The sequence below is a fragment of the Oenanthe melanoleuca genome, chromosome Z (genome assembly GCF_029582105.1).
Source record: "Oenanthe melanoleuca isolate GR-GAL-2019-014 chromosome Z, OMel1.0, whole genome shotgun sequence".
Classification (NCBI taxonomy): domain Eukaryota; kingdom Metazoa; phylum Chordata; class Aves; order Passeriformes; family Muscicapidae; genus Oenanthe; species Oenanthe melanoleuca.
Window position 1 is genome coordinate 50,056,968 of NC_079362.1, and position 18,779 is coordinate 50,075,746.

The 18,779-nt window shown below is 33.4% G+C and overlaps 1 protein-coding gene across 6 annotated transcripts in view; it reads left to right on the top strand.

The window, feature by feature from the left end:
* Nucleotides 1–17,752, top strand: part of RFX3 (regulatory factor X3) — a 101,517-nt gene extending 83,765 nt beyond the window's left edge. For all 6 annotated transcript variants that reach the window (XM_056514896.1, XM_056514900.1, XM_056514897.1 and 3 more), the window contains 10 exons: nt 931–1,052; nt 2,255–2,367; nt 3,152–3,267; nt 3,845–3,999; nt 8,852–8,949; nt 9,214–9,363; nt 10,829–11,037; nt 11,978–12,131; nt 14,153–14,195; nt 15,123–17,752. In XM_056514896.1, coding sequence (XP_056370871.1) covers nt 931–1,052; nt 2,255–2,367; nt 3,152–3,267; nt 3,845–3,999; nt 8,852–8,949; nt 9,214–9,363; nt 10,829–11,037; nt 11,978–12,131; nt 14,153–14,195; nt 15,123–15,361 — 1,399 coding nt within the window. In that variant the 3' untranslated portion in view covers nt 15,362–17,752. The remainder of the gene's footprint in view (nt 1–930; nt 1,053–2,254; nt 2,368–3,151; nt 3,268–3,844; nt 4,000–8,851; nt 8,950–9,213; nt 9,364–10,828; nt 11,038–11,977; nt 12,132–14,152; nt 14,196–15,122) is intronic.
* Nucleotides 17,753–18,779: the final 1,027 nt, after the last annotated feature.

An 18,779-nucleotide genomic window follows, 5' to 3' on the forward strand; every position in this document is an offset into this window, starting at 1 on the left:
CTGTGAGAATCTGTAAAGGTGTTAATGAGGGGTGGGAATTGCAAGGTACCATTATGCAGAATAGGTTAGCTGTTGCATGAAAAATACTGTGCCATGGGAGGCTTGATATTTAACTTAGGTGTTTCATATATGATTGTATGTCATATATGTATATATATATCAATGATATGTATATCATGGTTATCCAAGTGTATTGAAAAATTCTAGGAGGACTTACTAAGAGAGAACTAAACGACTGAACATTGTAATTTTCAGGATTGTGGTAATATTGCACTTCTGCCAGCTTATTAATATTTCTAGTTGTTCTTTTTTCTTTTAAATTAGTGGTAAATTGCAGTCAATATACTTTTTTTTCTGGATAGTTATACCAATTCTACCATCTCTCTTAGACATCTAATTGAATAAGCACTTCTCTTCAGCAGAGCTGTAGACTGAATGTATGCCACACATCATTTTTCTTCATTCCTTTTCTTAATTTGGGAATCATGCATCTTTTGTATTTGCGTAACTTCAATATACCAAAGCGCTTGTGTTGAAGTCTTCATTATCCTCAGACAGTAATGTTGTTTCTTCTTAAAAGTAATGAAACATTATATCTCTATTACAAAATTATGTCAAGCTTTGTGGAAAGGGAAGGATTTGATTCTTTTTGGTATAAATTTGCTGGTGTTACAGTATCTTGTTACTAAGCTAAATTCTACCAGAAATTGGAGTACTGCTGGAAGTGCCACCTTTGCGAATTCTGTAATGCACTGTTAATACTCTAGCTTCCCTTAGTGTTTTTTTCTTCTATTATTTACAGAGTAAGAAGCTCTAAATTCTTTTGTCACTTGTCCTGAAAATTTTATTTTGAGATGGAAATATCAAACTCTGTGTTCATTTATGAGGAAGTAAACAGAAAGGATAATTTTGTATTTGATATTTTTGAAGGTATAAGCCTATGCAGAAAGTGGATGGAGTTGCAGATGGCTTCACAGGAAGTGGTCAACAGACAGGCACATCTGTTGAACAAACTGTAATTGCCCAAAGTCAACACCATCAACAGTTTCTAGGTATGAAAGCAAGTTGTATAAATAAGATGAACTTTGTTATCACAGTGAATATCAAGCCAGACAAGTATAATAGTTGCTTCTGAAGTTATCATGCCCTCTCTAAAATACTTATTCTCAACAGAACAGAAAGGCACTTAAATTACACATGAACTTTATGTAATATTTAATATGCATAGTGTAAGTATTAAAGGAAAAATAGGGTGAGATATACTTCATATTACATAAATGAAGTTGCTTTGCATAATTATAATAAATGTGCATATTGAAATTTCTGCTGTGAAAGTTGTTTCCTTCATGTGCATTTTATAGTGCATTTTATTTCATGAAAGTTGGGGTAGAAGAATGGCATTGCACTACTATGCCATTAGGTTAGCTGCCCCTGGCTGTTTTGAAAGGGTGTTCTAGTGTGGTAAGTGGAAAGAGACAAATATTTTCAACTGAAACCCTAAAGGTCATGTTTAAAACTATCCAAATTTTGGGTTTGTTGATCCGGTTAAGCATATGTTCCAGTCATAGAAACAAATCATAATTTAGTTAATTGTTTATGTAAAAAGAGACCTTGGCTGATAGTGTCCTATTAGTGTGGGCTTATTTGGTTGGGATTTTCAGCCACCAAATCCTTTGGCCAGATTTTGCTTTTACTAAAACCACTTGGAGCATAAGGGTAGCATTAATATGCTTTGAATCTTCTTTTCCAGGTACCTTTCAGTCCAATATTTTTTCTTACCAGCTTGTGTCTCGGAAACATTTGTGGCAAATAGTAAAAGCACATATTGGCTCTACTTGGAAGTCTAGTAAATGTCAAGTAAAAATGTGTATTGAGTTTATTAAGCCCCATCACACCTGGCTTCATAGAAACTCTTCAGCTGAACAACAAAAAGTTATTCAAGGATTAGTCTCTTCTGCACTGACTCTAGATATTTTCTTGCACCCAGTAATAGTCTGAGAAAGCATGTGTTAGCTTCTCTGTATAGGTATACTGTGTATATGATAGCGTTTTAATTTATTCAAGTATAATTTTGTATTTCATTTTTACTAAAAATTATTAATATATTTAGTATTTTGGCATACAACAGGTACTAAATACTTTCTTTTTTGAATATTACGACCTTTTGGAATTTTTTTTTTTTATATAATCCTTCAATTTTTTTTTTAACCATACTGTAACTGGCATCTCTTTCATTATGTTGTCATGACAACAGATGCATCTCGAGTACTGCCAGAGTTTGGAGAAGTTGAAATATCTTCTCTCCCAGATGGTACTACCTTTGAGGACATCAAATCACTACAGAGTCTTTATCGAGAGCACTGTGAGGTATTTCCTATAAACCTTTTTTTTTGGAAGTTCATTGCTTTTACTGAAGGCCTGTGGAGAATAGTGCGAAATATATTGCAGCCACGCTAGTGGCATGTGACTTTCCCCAGAATATTTTACGTATCTCACTGAAAAGGGAAGTAAAAAGGGTTTTCTGGAGGATCCCCTTTCAGAGGGGAAAGAGTAATATGTAATAGATACGGATAATGTAATGTTGTTACATGTATGTTTTTCAGAACATTAGACTTTAGATTGTACAAGCAGATATTTGGTTTCATTAATAGGAAATATAAATCAGGTTAGATTATAATTTTATTTTCTTTTACATTAAAAGCAATAACTTTTTTTTTCATATCACAGAAACATTGAGACATTAAGCCACATTTGATACTGAACAATATGTCTTTTAGAAATAATTTTTGAAGGTGCTTCCAACATATAAGGCATTGTGAAAAGGAGTAACATGTCAGGCTTACTTTTTTATTTGCAGTAGCAGTAAATATTTTCTGTGCTTAAATTCCTCTGATATGTTTACATAGCCCATACTATTTCCTGGAGGCTTCCGTGCAAGCCTCAGGCAAGTCTCTGTGCACAACAATATATAGTGCTGGATAATTTATGTATTCAAAGGTATTAAAACAAATACCATTTATTAACTTGAGAAATGTGCAGTTTGCCTTGATTCCACTATGTGATAAAGGAAAAGAGCTGTAGATCTAGTTGGAGTTGGGAGTGGTAGGATTTTGGGTAAAAGACACCATGATCTCATGTTTATTTTTTTCAGGCAATACTGGATGTGGTTGTTAATCTTCAATTCAGCCTGATAGAAAAATTGTGGCAAACTTTCTGGCGCTATTCTCCTTCTGCTCCACCTGATGGCACTCCTGTTAATGAACCAAGGTCCGTAAATGTTTCTCTTTGTTTAATGTGTCTCTTGATAATGTAAGTGTGAAATTTAAAAAAACATATTAGTTTAAACTTAATATTTTTTTATCCTATGATTATTTTCCAAAATAAATTTGTGTTGTCTGGTGATATTGTATAGCCTGCGTGTATGCCAAAGAGCAGTCTTGAAGCAATTGTGTGATCCATGGGGATACTTTGCATGGACAAGTACAGTGAAGATGTCTCATCCCAATATTCTATCTACTTCTTTAAAGCAAATAGGATCATTCATACATCTGCACTATTTATGAGCTGTAGGAAAATAATGGTGACGTTTCTTAAATCCATGAGACAACGTGTAAATAAGTTATATTGGTTGCAGCTGAGACATCTATAACGCCTGTATAAAAAAGTACATTTAAACACCCAAGTTTTTACTGGCTGTAAGTCATGGAATCATGAAAACTTTAGGTCAGAAAAGTCAAATCCAACTGTTAACCTAGCACTGTCATGATAGCTGCTAAACCATGCTGCTAGGTGCCATAAATGCATTATCATTTATTAATTTCATACTTTTTTTTTTTAACACCAGCAATCTGAGTGAAATAGAAAGTCGACTTCCTAAAGCAAAGCTGATTACTCTGTGCAAGAATGAGTCTATTCTGAAATGGATGTGTAACTGTGACCATGTGATGTACCAGGCTTTGGTGGAGATTCTCATTCCTGACGTCCTTAGACCTATTCCTAGTAAGTTCAACACCTGAAACACTTTAAGGATTTTTTTTGTAAGCGTGTTTATGGTGGAGGTGTACTTGTGCCTCACAGGGCAGCTTAAAAAAAAGTTTGAAAGTTACAAAATACTGTGTATAGTTTATCTGTATTTTTATTGTGTAAGGAATTGTGCTGGGAATCCAAGAATTGTGCTTTCAGAATTCAAGGCATTCTGAAAGTTGGTAGATCTAGTTTTTAATATACAATTTCATATTTAATGTACTTCTTTTTCTATATCTGTTACATCTTCAGGTAAAAATGTTTTCCTTTTACCCTAGCTGCAGGATGCCTAGTATAAAGAAGTCCTGTGGTTCTGTGGCAATTTGCACTATTGTCAGTCAATCCTTCCACTAAATTCAGTAATTTTCAGTTCAAACATCACATATTAATCCTTAGTCTGGAAGAAAACCGTAGTCTTTGTGATTCTGTATTTGGAGAGGTGGTCCTTTGTCCCTGACTGCTGAAATAAATTCTAATACCTGTTAAGGCCATGAAAAATTCCTAGTCCAATTTATTACTCCAATCTACTGTTTTCCTGTCATACATTCTGCATGAAATAATAATTGTCCAGTCATACCACCATTACCAGGAGTAGAGCTTTCTTTTCAAATTTAATTTTGCTAGAATCCATCATTGTTCTAGCAGCGTATTTTTATGGTTGTCTTTGGTAAAAAACAAATTTATGTGAAGAGAGTTGAACTCCTTCATGAAGTATTTGTTGACTCACATATACTGTCCTAAATATTATGAAGAAATCATGTTAGCAACCCACTAAAACCCTCAAAATTCCTATGTATTATCTTCTTCCAATGAAAAAACAGTACTTACTTTAAAAAGTTGGATTATTTTTTTTTAAATTAGGGCCATAAGTAGTATTGCAGGTAACAAAGCTATGTTGTCATGCTGTGAACACCCCCTCTGCTATAGTGACTCCAGCAGTAATAAGCACTCAGTAAGAATATTTGGTGGTTGTGCCTTGCAAAAAAGTTGTATTGACTTCTTGCTTACCAGTGGAATAAAATCAGGCTTTAGCAAATTATGTATAATTATGTATAATAAGTATAATACAAAAAAAAATTGAAACTGGAAATGTATAAAACATGAAGGTTTTCCATTTACAATGCACATTTTACCTTTTTTTTAAAGAATGAGTAAGTTCTTTGTAGCAATTGACATAATTTGTGCATCTACATAGCAGAATAAAGGAAAAATGTTTTCTCAGACACATGCAATTATTGACAACTGTTACTTGTGTAAGTTATTTTGCATTGGTTTATATTTAAGGTTTTACTTCTCTAACGACAATACTATTGGTATGATTTTAGAGTAATGTAGTGTATCATAAACAATTAGGTAACAATAAAAACCCCCACAAATTTAATTGGGACATTTAATAAGTTGAATGAAAATTCTCACTTGCAAAAGAAGTTAATTTCTGAATTAAAAGGTAGTGCAGACACAGTTTTTCATCTGACCTGCTTCTCTCCTTTTCAGTTGCTTTTCCTGCAAAGCCTGGCAGTCTCTAGAGGGGTGTTTAAATGACAACATGCTGTCTTCCTGGCTTGCTTCGTATGATGCCAATACAGGATTTCAAGAAAATGGGGCAAAATCAATTAATATCAATAATTAGATGCATCATGTCCTTTTCATCCTATTTCTTTCTTTCTAGAATTACCAGTCATATTTGAATAATTAATAGATACTGTGTTTGACATTCCTATTTTGAGGGTGGTTATAAGACTATTTGATTCAAATACATCTGATCCCAGGACAAATTCATCCTAGGAGACTTCTGCCTCCTTTTTGTGAGCAGTCCAGTGGATTTCTGCTCTCAGTGAATTGCACTCACTGAGCTGCCTTTGGAAGACAGCTAATGTATTTCTTTATCCTTCAGGACCAGCTAACTAAATGGCTTTCTTTAGTAGTTTTCCTTTAATGATAGGCCATCCAAGTTTCTTCTTCCCCGTTAAATGGTTAAAATCTTATGATTTTTTAAACTCCTGCTTTTGAATAAAAGCATCGCCAGTCATTACAAGAGACTGAGATAATGGCTTTAGGATTAATATAACAAAAATGCAGCGGGTGAAGCAGACAAATCCATCATCCTCTGTGGGAAAAGAGCAGTTTGTAGGAAAGTTTGGACTCTGTAGAGGAGCTGGGACTGTAAATGCTTCATTAAAGGCATGTTTATTATCTTTTTGAATAAATAGGAAGATAGCAGCAGCTGCTGCTCGAAATAGGCAAAAATATTAATTTGAAGGGAGCTTGAAGAAAGCCCCCTTATTTTTTCAAGGTGTTTTGTTTTGGTTTTTTTTTGTTTGTTTTGGTTTTTTTTTTTTTGCTTTGTTTTGTTTTTTGTTTTTGTTTTTGTTTTTGTTTTTGTTTTGTTTTGTTTTTTGTTTTGTTTTGTTGTTTTTGTTTTTGTTTTTGTTTTTGTTTTTGTTTTTGTTTTTGTTTTTTTTTAGATCTTCAGTGTTTGGGGTTTTTTTCAACAAGTCCTGTTGTTGATACATATTACTGGAGTGAAAAAAAAGACTGTTGTGAAAAAAAATGGTTTTATTTTTAACCTCTGTATTAAATTTATCAGCTGATATATTTTGCACCCACAGAATGAGTGAAGAATTTCTCTGTATAAAACAATGAAATTCCTTTTTCTAAGAAGAGTGAAATGCTGTCCATCAGAGTCAGGAATAAAGAGCATAATTATCTAGTGTCCTTGGCAATAGACAAGAGCTATTATATATAGAATGGACGCCTTGCATCTTCACACATTGCAGAATGGACAGGAATAAATTTGGTTGTGAGTTAGTTTCTATGATGGGTGGAGAATTTATGCAAAATACACTTCCACACCATATTACACAATTCCAGAGAGAAAAAAAATCAAAGTACTGGACAGACTGGAAAGTTCAATTTTGTACAAGTCAGAGTGGGTTTGGTTCAGAAGTCAAGCTTTTTAGGTTTTTATGTAAATCAAACTTTCAGTAACTGCCATTGCCTCATCATTTAGTGTGTGACTAGTAACACCTTATGATTTAGGCCATTTACTTTGCACCATGCTTATCATACAATGATTCTTTGGAAGGATTCAGATGAACTTAAAAGTTCAAGGATGTAGGTACTTACATTTTTGGTAATGGCTAGATGTGTACTTAAGAATATGAGAAAAAGTCTGTATTTAATATATTTCCAAAGCTCATTAGAAATTCATGACGGTTCTATACAATACTGAGGCCTGATTAGCTACTTTAGCTTTTTTTATTTCTCCAGAACATAAAATTCCTTTTATTTGTTTCTTTTTCTTTCTAGTTAAAGGTCTTTCTTAAGGCCTGAGCTGTTTTTCCATATTTATTTTTAAGGGAGATCAGCATTGCAGTGATGCAAATAATTTTGTAACATATATATACTTGGGTAAAAAAGAATAGTCGGAACACTAGAAGTGAAAAAGTAGTAAATTTTTTCTTAAATATCTAAGTATTTATGCAGTATTTACATTATTACTTCCATCTTTTCTGGTAGGTAAGAAAATGCGAGTAAATACATAGTCAATTAGTAAGTGCACTGAAATAATTTATAAAGCAGCACAAGTGAGCTAGGGGATTGACAGGGTTGAAGAAAAAAGCTCATTCTTCACGTGTAAGCCTTAAGGAAGAGAAAAAACTCATACCATAAGAGGGCTCAGCTAACACAGATACTTTGTATGATCAAATTGTGGTCAGTTAAGCATCCAAAGACATGGTGAGTTATAAGAATGACCAATATGGATTCTACTGCTTATGACTGCAAGTTTAAGGACATGAGAAAAATATATCACAAAGAATACAATTTCTGTTCTAGTAAGTTTGCATTTCTGATAGAAAGCTGTATTTTAAAAAGGTGTTACTAAGAAAAGGTATTACTTCCTTAGGTTTTTTTCCTCTTCACTTTTGTAGTTGCATTCATTCTCTAGTAGTCTTCAGAAATCTGTTGTTTTTTCTTTTTGTCTCCTACTTTTTGCAGCAGTTTGAGTGTTGTGCTGTTATGTCAGTGTGAAAGGGTTAGGCATGGGAACGCTGGGTTTCTATCACTCAGGAGATAAAACTTTATTTTTTCCAGGTACTGTTCCTTAGGACAATGCTTTCTGTCCTCCTCTTTTGAAAAACTAAAATTTCTGGTTTTAGTAATGCAGAGTACTATAGGGGCTTCTTCAGTGTCTTTTTAAATCTGTCAGTCATTCAGCATTTCTCTGGATGCCATAGAAAAGAAACAAAATGCACATAAACTTCACAGTCATTTGAATAATTTCACATTTTTTTTAATGAAACACACTCCCATATCTTGCTTATTGATGATATCCTCAAGCAGTCCATATGAACGGAATTTATTCTTTAAAACTGAATTAAGCAGCACTATGACATAATTTAAGATTACTTTGAACTTATTGGAGGAAACTGCAGTATTCCCATAAGTGGAATTTCCCCCAGACTTTTGCTTTTTAAAAGAGGTGCTTAAGTAAAATGAAAAGCTGTAAGTTTGTGATGGAAACTTCCACAATGACTGCTGCAATTAGGGTTGTTCTTGTATAGGAGTGCCCCAAACAATACTGCTAAGTCACAAACTTCTTTGGAAGATTGTCTGGTGAAGAAGCCAAAACTGCTTAATAAGCCAAAACTAAAATCATTATTGTGTAATCTTTATCTCAGTGAGGCATTTTGAACCTAGACTAGATTTGTCTAGTAAGTAAATGCAGCAGACCTGAAAGTTGAGTACAAGAGGCCAGAGGATGCAAAACATTTCAAGACAGGTGCACTGCTTTATTTTCATTCTGTTTTTATTCTCCAATGCGCAGGTGCCTTGACCCAAGCCATTCGCAATTTTGCAAAAAGCCTTGAAGGTTGGCTTTCAAATGCCATGAACAATATTCCACAGAGGATGATACAAACCAAGGTAGATAAAACTTGAAGCACTATTCTTGCAGCAGCAAACCAAGTGGGCAGTAGCATCTAAAAGAAGCATTTTAACTTTAATGATAAATTTCATGTTTAGCATCAAGCATCAAATAGTGGGAGAGAAAATAATATTATTTTATCTGCTACATGGTATAATTCAAATATGAGAATTCATTAATATACACTATTAACATAGTCAAGACCCAATCTATAGAATTAATCTACTGAGTGCAATATTTAAAAATAATAAATTTCTTTATAGGTTGCCGCTGTAAGTGCCTTTGCCCAGACTCTGCGAAGATACACATCTCTTAATCACCTGGCTCAAGCAGCTCGTGCTGTGCTTCAAAATACTTCTCAAATCAACCAGATGCTCAATGATCTCAACCGTGTTGATTTTGCCAATGTTCAGGTAAAATTTAGTTTTGAAAAGCAGGGGATTTTTATGTGTTATTTCTTCTATGGTTTTGAACATTATTGTCAGGCATCATTCTATCAAGAAAAGTCAAGTGCTGATATTTTGCTCATTCGTATACATGGTGACTCAGTCCAAATGTGACAGCTTAATGCTTTAGAAAGGCAAGAGCTCAGAACCATTACCTGTTCCCATTTACTCTCTTGAAATGCACATATTCTTCCAACTTCTATGTAAATGCAGAGCAAATACTTTCTTAGAATGGGTGCCATAAATCGTGTCTTACTAATAGCAAAAATGGTATTTTAGGATTAGATCTCAGTAGTGTATCTTCTGAATGTCTGTTAAAGTTATTAAATGCATAGCACTGTCAGTAGAGATTGTCTCCATTATTTAAAACCCCATCGATTAATATGTTTTTTCTATATGTCTCTGCCTAAATTAACAAGATCTCCTGAATAATGGATTAGATTAGTATGGTTAGAACGTCTAGAGCATAAATTCATGTTTTTACTGAGCTTAATTTCTCTACATGTTTTTGCTTGTCTGAAGAAAAATAATTTTTTCCTTTTGGCCAGCAAAGTGAAAGATTTCAGATTCCTGGTAGTTCTCTGTTTCTCTTCGTTGTGAGCAAGTGTTTCAATGTACTTGTTAGCACACTTAACAGAAATCTAGTCAAGAGTTCTTGACTAGAGATACAATATATTAAGTGCAGTAATGTTCACATGGATACAGTCTCTGAATGAGATGTTAACTTGGCACATGACTGCTAAAGTTTAAATGGAAATGGCTTGCAATTAATGAGCTGTCATTTTTTTTCATTTTCTGAATTAAACAATTAGCTTTATTTAAACTTGGTAACACTTGACTAAAGTGCTGATTACTGTATACATATTGTGTTTTTCCACTCACGTGCAGCTTATTTTTTCTTTAAGTAATGTGTAATCTATTACTCTGTAGAGTTAGCAAACAATCTTTGTTTGCATACAAGGTTTCTTCCATAAGATGATGAAATAGGATTTCTCTTTAAGCTTACCTTCTTCAGAACAAAGGGGATGTTGCACTTGATTTCTCACTACTTCTTTTATTACTTTAGTCCCCAGCATTGGACTCTTCTTCCTTCTTGTTCTACTTGAAATCCAAGAAAGAAATTACGAGATATAAGTATTTCAGTAGCAAAACTACAAAAGTAGAAGCCTTTTTCACAAATGCATGTGGGAAAGAGTAAACTTCAGTTGTTTACTTGTTCATTCTAATTTCTGTATTTGATGTGTGATCTTTTCCCACCTATTTGCTTTCAACAAAATTACAAGAGACATAAAATAAAAACCACTTCTTAGTCTGTCTAGTAGGTAGGTCCAGTCTCTTTCATCCTTTGAAGAGCTTAACCTTTGAGCTACAATTTCATTGGGTGCTTTGGCTTACATACTGTCAATTCAAGAGTTTCCATATGCTATAACAGGAGCAGGCTTCCTGGGTGTGCCAGTGTGATGACAACATGGTTCAGAGACTTGAAACAGATTTCAAGATGACTCTCCAACAGCAGAGCACTCTGGAGCAGTGGGCTGCCTGGCTTGATAATGTAATGATGCAAGCATTGAAACCGTATGAAGGAAGACCCAGCTTTCCTAAAGCAGCACGGCAATTTCTGTTAAAATGGTCTTTCTACAGGTAGTATTTAATAGATTTTAAAACATTCTAACAATTTTATTAATTGCCAAATTGTTCATTGTACTGAATTTGACAAATCTAATATCAAATAGTGGCTTGGTACATGTTGAAAAACCTGGGTGTTTTTTCAGAGGACTTCTGTTACCTTGAACTCAGAACTATCAGGAAATGACCCTTGTTTATTGTTTTAAAGGCCATCTGAAAATGAATGCAGGTAATTTTGTTCAGACTTAGAAACATATTATGAATTGTTTTGGATAAAAAAACTGTGCAGTTATTAAGTCACTGTTTTTAGTATTAATTATTAAAACATGGTGGCATCAATGTTTATTATATAAGAAAGGTAAAAGCTGGTTTTAATATATGAAAAGAACATTAAGACAAGCATTCCATGTTAGCTGCTTATTGAAACAGTTATCAGAGTAAACCTTGTTCTTTGAATCTGACTGTAGCAATTGCTTGCTGAAGATACAAAGGTATAATATGAACACACAAGTCCATTGGTTTTGCTTTCTAAGTTTAAAAGCTTTTAAAATTCTGGCAATTAAAAGCATTGCCCTGGAAAGATTGATACAACTATTTAAGTAATAGTTTCTTTAAAATCAAATAGTTTTCTTACCATTTTAGTTGTTTATGTTTCCAACAAAGTTTCTTTCAAGTTAGTTATACAGTTGGTCAATTAGTGGTAGTTATGCATAGGTCAATACCAAAACCAAACTAGTGTAGTTATTTCTTAAGTGGTGTCCAACATTACCTTCAGAGAAAGGAGAAAAGCAAATGATGGCCATTTCCTGGTCATCCCTTTAAATCAGACATTTGGGGATAATGTTGCTTCTGAGAATACTGGTTTTAAGGTAAAATGTCTGTCTACATGGATAACTGTTAAAATGGCTGTGACATATAATACATAAACATATATATATTTTTTATTTTTGAATAGCTCAATGGTGATTCGGGATTTAACCTTGCGCAGTGCTGCTAGCTTTGGCTCTTTTCATCTGATCCGCTTGCTTTACGATGAATACATGTTTTACTTAGTAGAACATCGTGTTGCTCAGGCAACAGGAGAAACACCTATTGCAGTTATGGGAGAGGTAAGATAATATGTAAGAGACTAGATTGATAGATTTAGTGATGAATTGGAGTAAGTGTTTTTTGCACATTTTTAAGCATGTATGTAGAATAGTAGGATGTTCTGCAGTATTTCAATAGACTGAGTTACAAACAGTGGTTTCAAACTTGTTTCACTAGTTCATTGTAAGAGTACTAAAATCACACTGAATTCTTAAAATAAATTATTTCTAAATGAACTTGCTTTTTTAGGAATTTGCACACAGATTCATGTGCATAGATTGAAAAATGTTGATCAACCTACAACCATTTTCTGCTTTTTGAGACCTGAATATTTTATGTCAAAAGAAAAAAGAGCCTAGTAATAGGAAAATGTTTACATGCATTTGCACACAGAACTCCCACACAAAATGTACACCCTCTTTGACATAAGAAGGCTGCTTCACATGCAGAATTTTGGCTTGTACAGACCTGTTCATATACCAGTGCAGACATGCATAGAGGTTTGCAACACATTTGATTTTCATACAGTTGTTTTAAAGACTGTTGGTTTAAAAGGCAGATCTAGAGTCTCCATTCATAACTATTTTTTTATACTCAGATGTGGCATCTGCAAGACAAAGTTTCTCTTATCCCTCTTCTTTTCAGTAGGTCATCTGTCCTTTTATTTTGAGTGAGAAAGTAAGGAAAGCATGAACAGTTCTCAAAGAATAATGCCTTCAAAGGTGCTGGAAAATGGATATATTTGAAAATGTGCTAAATTGTTAATAGGACGGATTTGTTACATTTTTACACTTGCGAGTCAGTCTATCATGTTCTGTGTTACCTATAAATTGCAGGTAATTTTGCTAGTTGAGTTGTCATTCTTCCCACAAGGCTTATATTGATAGGCTTATTAAATATTATAAAGAGATTATATACTTTCAAAAGAAGTTGGAAAATGTCTCAGCTTGCTTTGTCAAATTATTTTGTTTTGTGTGTCATGACATGTTTTAGAAAAATTAAACGTTTCTACTTAGTAGAAGGACCCAGAATCAGCATACATGCTCTTACATTTCTTGCCTTACATTTGCAGAAAGTACTACACAAGTATGCAGTTACTACATTCTTGTTGTCTCAGCAGGTTTTATATGTTAGACATAAATGTAGCATAGGGCCTTCTAAAAAGTTTATGAGACTGAAGATGGAAATACTGTGAGGAAGTAGGTATTGCAAAATTTTTTGAGGTGAGGGGAAGAATAGAAATAATGCATGAAATGCATGTCTTCTTATGTCTCTGTGTATTCAATGGCTGAAATAAAATGAGGAAGATGACAGTCCAACAAGTACTGTTAAACAGTATTACTGGTTGCAACTGAGAAAAGCATTTTTATACTTCTCCCTTCCTCTTCTTCCACCTTTGGACACAGGTATTGGCAAAATTCTTCTGGAAAAGACTCATATCTAGTATCATCATTTATGGTTAGAAATTTATCTATCTAAACAATGTACTTTTCTTTTGGTATCCATTGTTGGCATTTTACTCTTCCAAATTTCACACAAGAGAAATGGATGAAGGAAGGGGAAGAAGGTTTCTAAGTTACATGCAGTTTCTTTTAAAAGGTCTGGATTTTCATCTGTGTTATAGGTAGCTTAACAACACTGTGACTTCATTTTTTTCCAGAACAATTAAAATGGTGCCTGGGAAATTTTAAAGATAGTTTTTTGTTATAACACTGGCAATTCAGAATGAATATACATTTGTTTACAAAACACAGAAATAGCTCCCTTCAAACAATAAAGGCCCTGAGGAAGCAATCTTTAAAAAAGGTTGTACTTCTCCATTCTAATTTTTGAGGGTTTACATAGTGATAATTGTCTTAATAAGCACAAGACTGAAATGGAATGGGAAATTGCTCTGCAATGGATATGGCTGCAGCTAAGATTATACAGTTGAATGAATGCAACCATCAAACCAGTGGGGCACAGACTTCCTACATCATAGATATTGTAAGTCCATATTTGCTTAAGACTGTGTCCATTTTTTTTATTGTTTATTTTGCAGTTTGGTGATTTAAATGCTGTGTCCCCTGGAAATATGGATAAAGGTAAGCATTTTAGTATCTCCAGGGTATAATTCTGTAGAGCTAAAGTGTCTCTGAGCAAAATAAATCTTTATGCTTTAAAAACGCAGTCAAACAGAATTTATAGAGCTGTATCATCTTTTAAACTGCATGTATATACTCTATGGATACAATGATATAATACAATAGCTATGTATGTAGTATGCCACATATAATAATGCTGGAGTAATGTTGGTTCGTTTTACAATAAGAATATTTTAAAGATGTTTATTGTTGTCACAAAGAAACACTCCATTTTTTATGCAAATTTTGTTATATCTAATAGGATGGAGGAGGGTACCAGCTGTGGAAAGAAAGACAAGAGTCTGCTTATGTATGTTTAACTAGTCAATGTTTTGCTAACTCAAGAAGCAGAATTGTATGCAAGTAGGCAGGGACAAATTAGTTCCTTATATTCTCTTCATGGCCTATTTTGACATGCATTCTTATACTGACTATTTGAATGATTTGGGGTGATTTGACCTAAGAACACTCAACTAGTGAGTATAAAAATGTTTGTCAAAATTTGGGGTCAAGTGACTACAACTCTTCTTGCCTCAGTTTCCCTATCTATACCTAAAAGTAACAACTCTTGTTCACCATGTTTTGGAAATGAGGCATTTCCGAATATGAGGTTAACATTGTTTGTTAGACCTCTTGAGATTGCAGTTGTTTTTTCCAAAAAGCTCAAGTGATCAAACCTGAATCTGTTTATCTATTTGAGAAAAGAGTTGACTTTTTTCCATTAAAATTTTTTTCCATTAAAATTTTAATTTTCAGTTTGTGCTTTATCAGTTTGTGCTCTCCTGCATTTCAGCTATTACTTACAAAATAAAGAAATTATTATATGTATTATATATGTATTAGAAACTTCTCGCTTTGTCATAGTTACCTGCTGGTCTGTTTGTACAGATGAGGGCAGCGAAGTTGAAAGTGAAATAGATGAAGAGCTGGATGAAAGTGGAGAGCCACAAGCTAAGAGGGAGAAAACTGAGCTGAACCAGGCATTCCAGGTGGGCTGCATGCAGCCAGTGCTTGAGAGTGGAGTACAGCAGAACATCCTGAACCCAATTCATAATGAGCACATTGTTGCAACTACTCAGACTATCAGACAATGCAGTGCTACTGGAAATACATATACTGCAGTCTAATGTGAAACTTCCCCTGGCCTCCAACACATGGCCCATTGCATTTTAGCTGTTTAGGTTTACTATGAAAAAGAAAAAAAAAAAAAAAGAGAATAAGTCTGGAGGTTGACTGTTGTCAAATGTAACTGTTCTGATCATTATTTTGTTGGAGTTGTTAAATGGAATGGGTATGCGTATTTTGCCAGGTGTGTTTAGAAACAAAAGAATTTTTGTAAACAAAATCATTTTACATTGGCCACTCAATATGAAGAGGTTTCTTTGTATCAAATGCAAGGAAGATTTTTGCAAAGTTTAATGTTAATGTTTTGTCCTTACAATAATTTAATTTTTTCATAGTTTTAAAAATATTTTAATGTTAATTATTAGTTATTATGCTGATTTCATATAGATAGGTTTTTAATTAGATGCACTTCTGTGAAATATCAAAAGAACTATTTTCTTTGATTTACACTGGAGGCATACTTATTTGACAGCAGATGTATCAAATTTGTTATAAAAGGTGCTTTTCATCGTACTACGAGAAGACACTATTTTGATAAAATTGTGAGTATTCAGGGGGATTTTTTTGTAATAATGCTGGAGGGTTGAGAAGATCTAGTTTCTTCCTGTGAGGAAGAAGCTGTTTAAAAGACAGAATTGTATCAGAATGTGGTAATCTGTATGGCATAAATGTACCTAATTATCTGAACATGATGTAAACAATGCAAGCTTCATTTAAAATCAACAGTTTCAGATATTATTTGCATACCAGTTCCTCTGTTTTGAAGACTACTGATTCTATATGTGAGGCCACAGAACAGATGCTTTTGATTGTTCAGTGGCACTGTAGTTGTTAGAAACTGAAGCTAAAAGAGAAGTGACTTGATTATTGTTAATTTTAAGTGTATGTGCTACTTATGCTGAACTGGACATACAGGAAAACATTCCATTTGGATGACTTTCTTCTATTCCAGGTCTTTTCCTACTAGTGGTTCAATCTGCTGCTCTTAGAAAAGATGATTTATAGAATGCAAGGAATGTAGCAACCTGCATCATTTTCCTTTCAAAAACATTTCCTTGTTGTTAAAGTGGATTTAAATTTTTACAAAAATTAGACAAGGCAGTGTAACTGGCACACCTCACTTGTACTTATTCCCAATTGTGTAGAATTTGAATAGGTGGCTAGATGGACCATTGCCATTTAAGAATGTACATCAGGGATCATTGTACCTCGGCTATTACATGGTGCCTTAAACAGAACTGAAGCTAAGACTTAGTACTTTTTGTTATTCTTAACTCTTAAATTAATTCAACAAGGTGTGCCTGTCATTTTCAAATTCCCTAAGAAGTAAGGACAGGTTACACAGCCTTCAAAAGAATAAAAGGATTTTTTTATTATTAAATGATTTTAATATCCCTCTTAGAATGACAATAGACCTATTTTTTCTCGTTTCTAGCTGGATTTCACTTTAATAGAAATAAATTTGCTTGGGAATTTGGAAAGCAAAGCTAGCTTTAATACCAACATCAAATGTCAAAATAGATTGACCATAGTCCCAAGCATGATTATATATTTTCTAAACCCTTGCCTACTTTTAATTTTAAAAACTAAAAAGAAGTAAATGAGCAGGTACATAATGCAGTGCATGTTTTCAATTTCTATATTTTGTGGTGTATCAGCCAGATAGTACATTTTAATGGTTAAATAATATCAGTTTATAGATTCCGTATTAATTGACATTAAAGAACTCAAGTTTTTCTTCACGAACATTTCATTATGCAGACACATGAATTTGCTACACTAAAGTATGGAATTAAATAAGGAAAAAAAAAAAAGCCAAAAAGTGAATGAGAACACAAAAATATCGACTTTACAGGAAAGACTGTGTGAAACAATTAGGATTATTTTATTCTGGTTTATCTAGTGTGTCTGAAAATGACTTTGAAGTCATATATACCAAATGGGAGAAGAGCATATAAAATGGAAATTTATTTATAGCAAACAGGTTTGTTGCTAGAGTTTACATATGCTCCAAATACAGCTGCACATAAACTAAAATGTCCTAACATTATTTGTGCACAAAAATAAATTTTAATTCCTTTGCAGAATTGTGAACCTATCCAGCTCATTCTGTGTAGGCATAATTCCTACTAATGTCAGTAGATGGCTTTTGCCTCAGTAAAAAGTAAAAGTGAGGTTTATTCATTATTTCTTAACTCATAAATGCACTGAATCTCATTATAGATTTTGTTGTCACATATATTGCTCAGTGTGTCCTGATTTTTCCTTAGAAATCAGCACATCTGTACCCTTCACCAAAAATGCTAAAACTAAGCTGTGATAAATATTTACTCCCCTTCATTGTGCATTATAAGATGTTTACAAGTAAAATAAAGTGAAATAATTCAACATTTTTTTCATTTTCAGCTTTTTTTTAATATTGTAGTAGTTGTTTTAATTTTTGTCTTCGTTTGTGTTTTCTTATTCTTATTCTTTGGTTTAATGTTGAATTTGTTGTTGATGAGAAAAGAGTACAATTGTAAAAGGTAAAACTAGATTGGTAAATATGATGGGACTTTAGTATCTTTCATTATTTAGCTCTCCACTCCACTCAGTTGTTAACTGTCATAAAGTGAAAAACAAAACTGAACAAAAATCCAAATACAAAAAATTGAATGTATTTCATAGTTTCTAATAGCAATGAATTTTCAAGACAAATTGGAACTTTCACAGGTTCAGAAAACTGACTGGAGTCTCTATGCTTATGCTTAAATTCTAAAGATTTTACAGTTTTTTTTAGAGCAACTATCTTGTGTTGTAAACTTACAGATTTGGGGGGCTTTTGTTTTATTTTTACTGACATTTCAATCAAACACTTAGATAAAACATTTTGCACACTCTTGCTGTTTAAAAGCTGGGTTTTAGTAATCGCTGAAGGAGAGAGAGACGAGTACCTCAGTGTGTATTCTGTAATGTGTAGCGTGCGGCTGCATTGCCACACCAGCTCTGAACTCTGCTGTCAGTGCTAGGGAGAGGTGTAGCGTGTGTCCACAGGGTAGACATTATGAGAGTTGACATGATTTATGTGTTTTATCTAATCTTTAAATGGAATCCAGAATAATTATTTTAGAGGCATTTCCCCCATTAGCACAAAATAGCACAGTGAACAGTGTGGGGGAAGAGGTCTTGTTGAGCTACCTTTTCAAAGCACAGGGCCCAATTTTCAAAAGTTTTATATTTGTTAAAGTGTTTTGTTACATTTGCATTTCTTGTGGTAAATCAGTTTTAAAACATATTATTTCTTTTTTTCAGTTTTTTTTTTTTTTTTTTTTTTTTTGCTTGTACTGTAGCATGCTCTAAGCACCTTCATTTTAAAAAAGTTTCATAAAAATTTGGAAAATAGATGTTAAATTATTTGCCTGTAAAACAATGATTTACAGC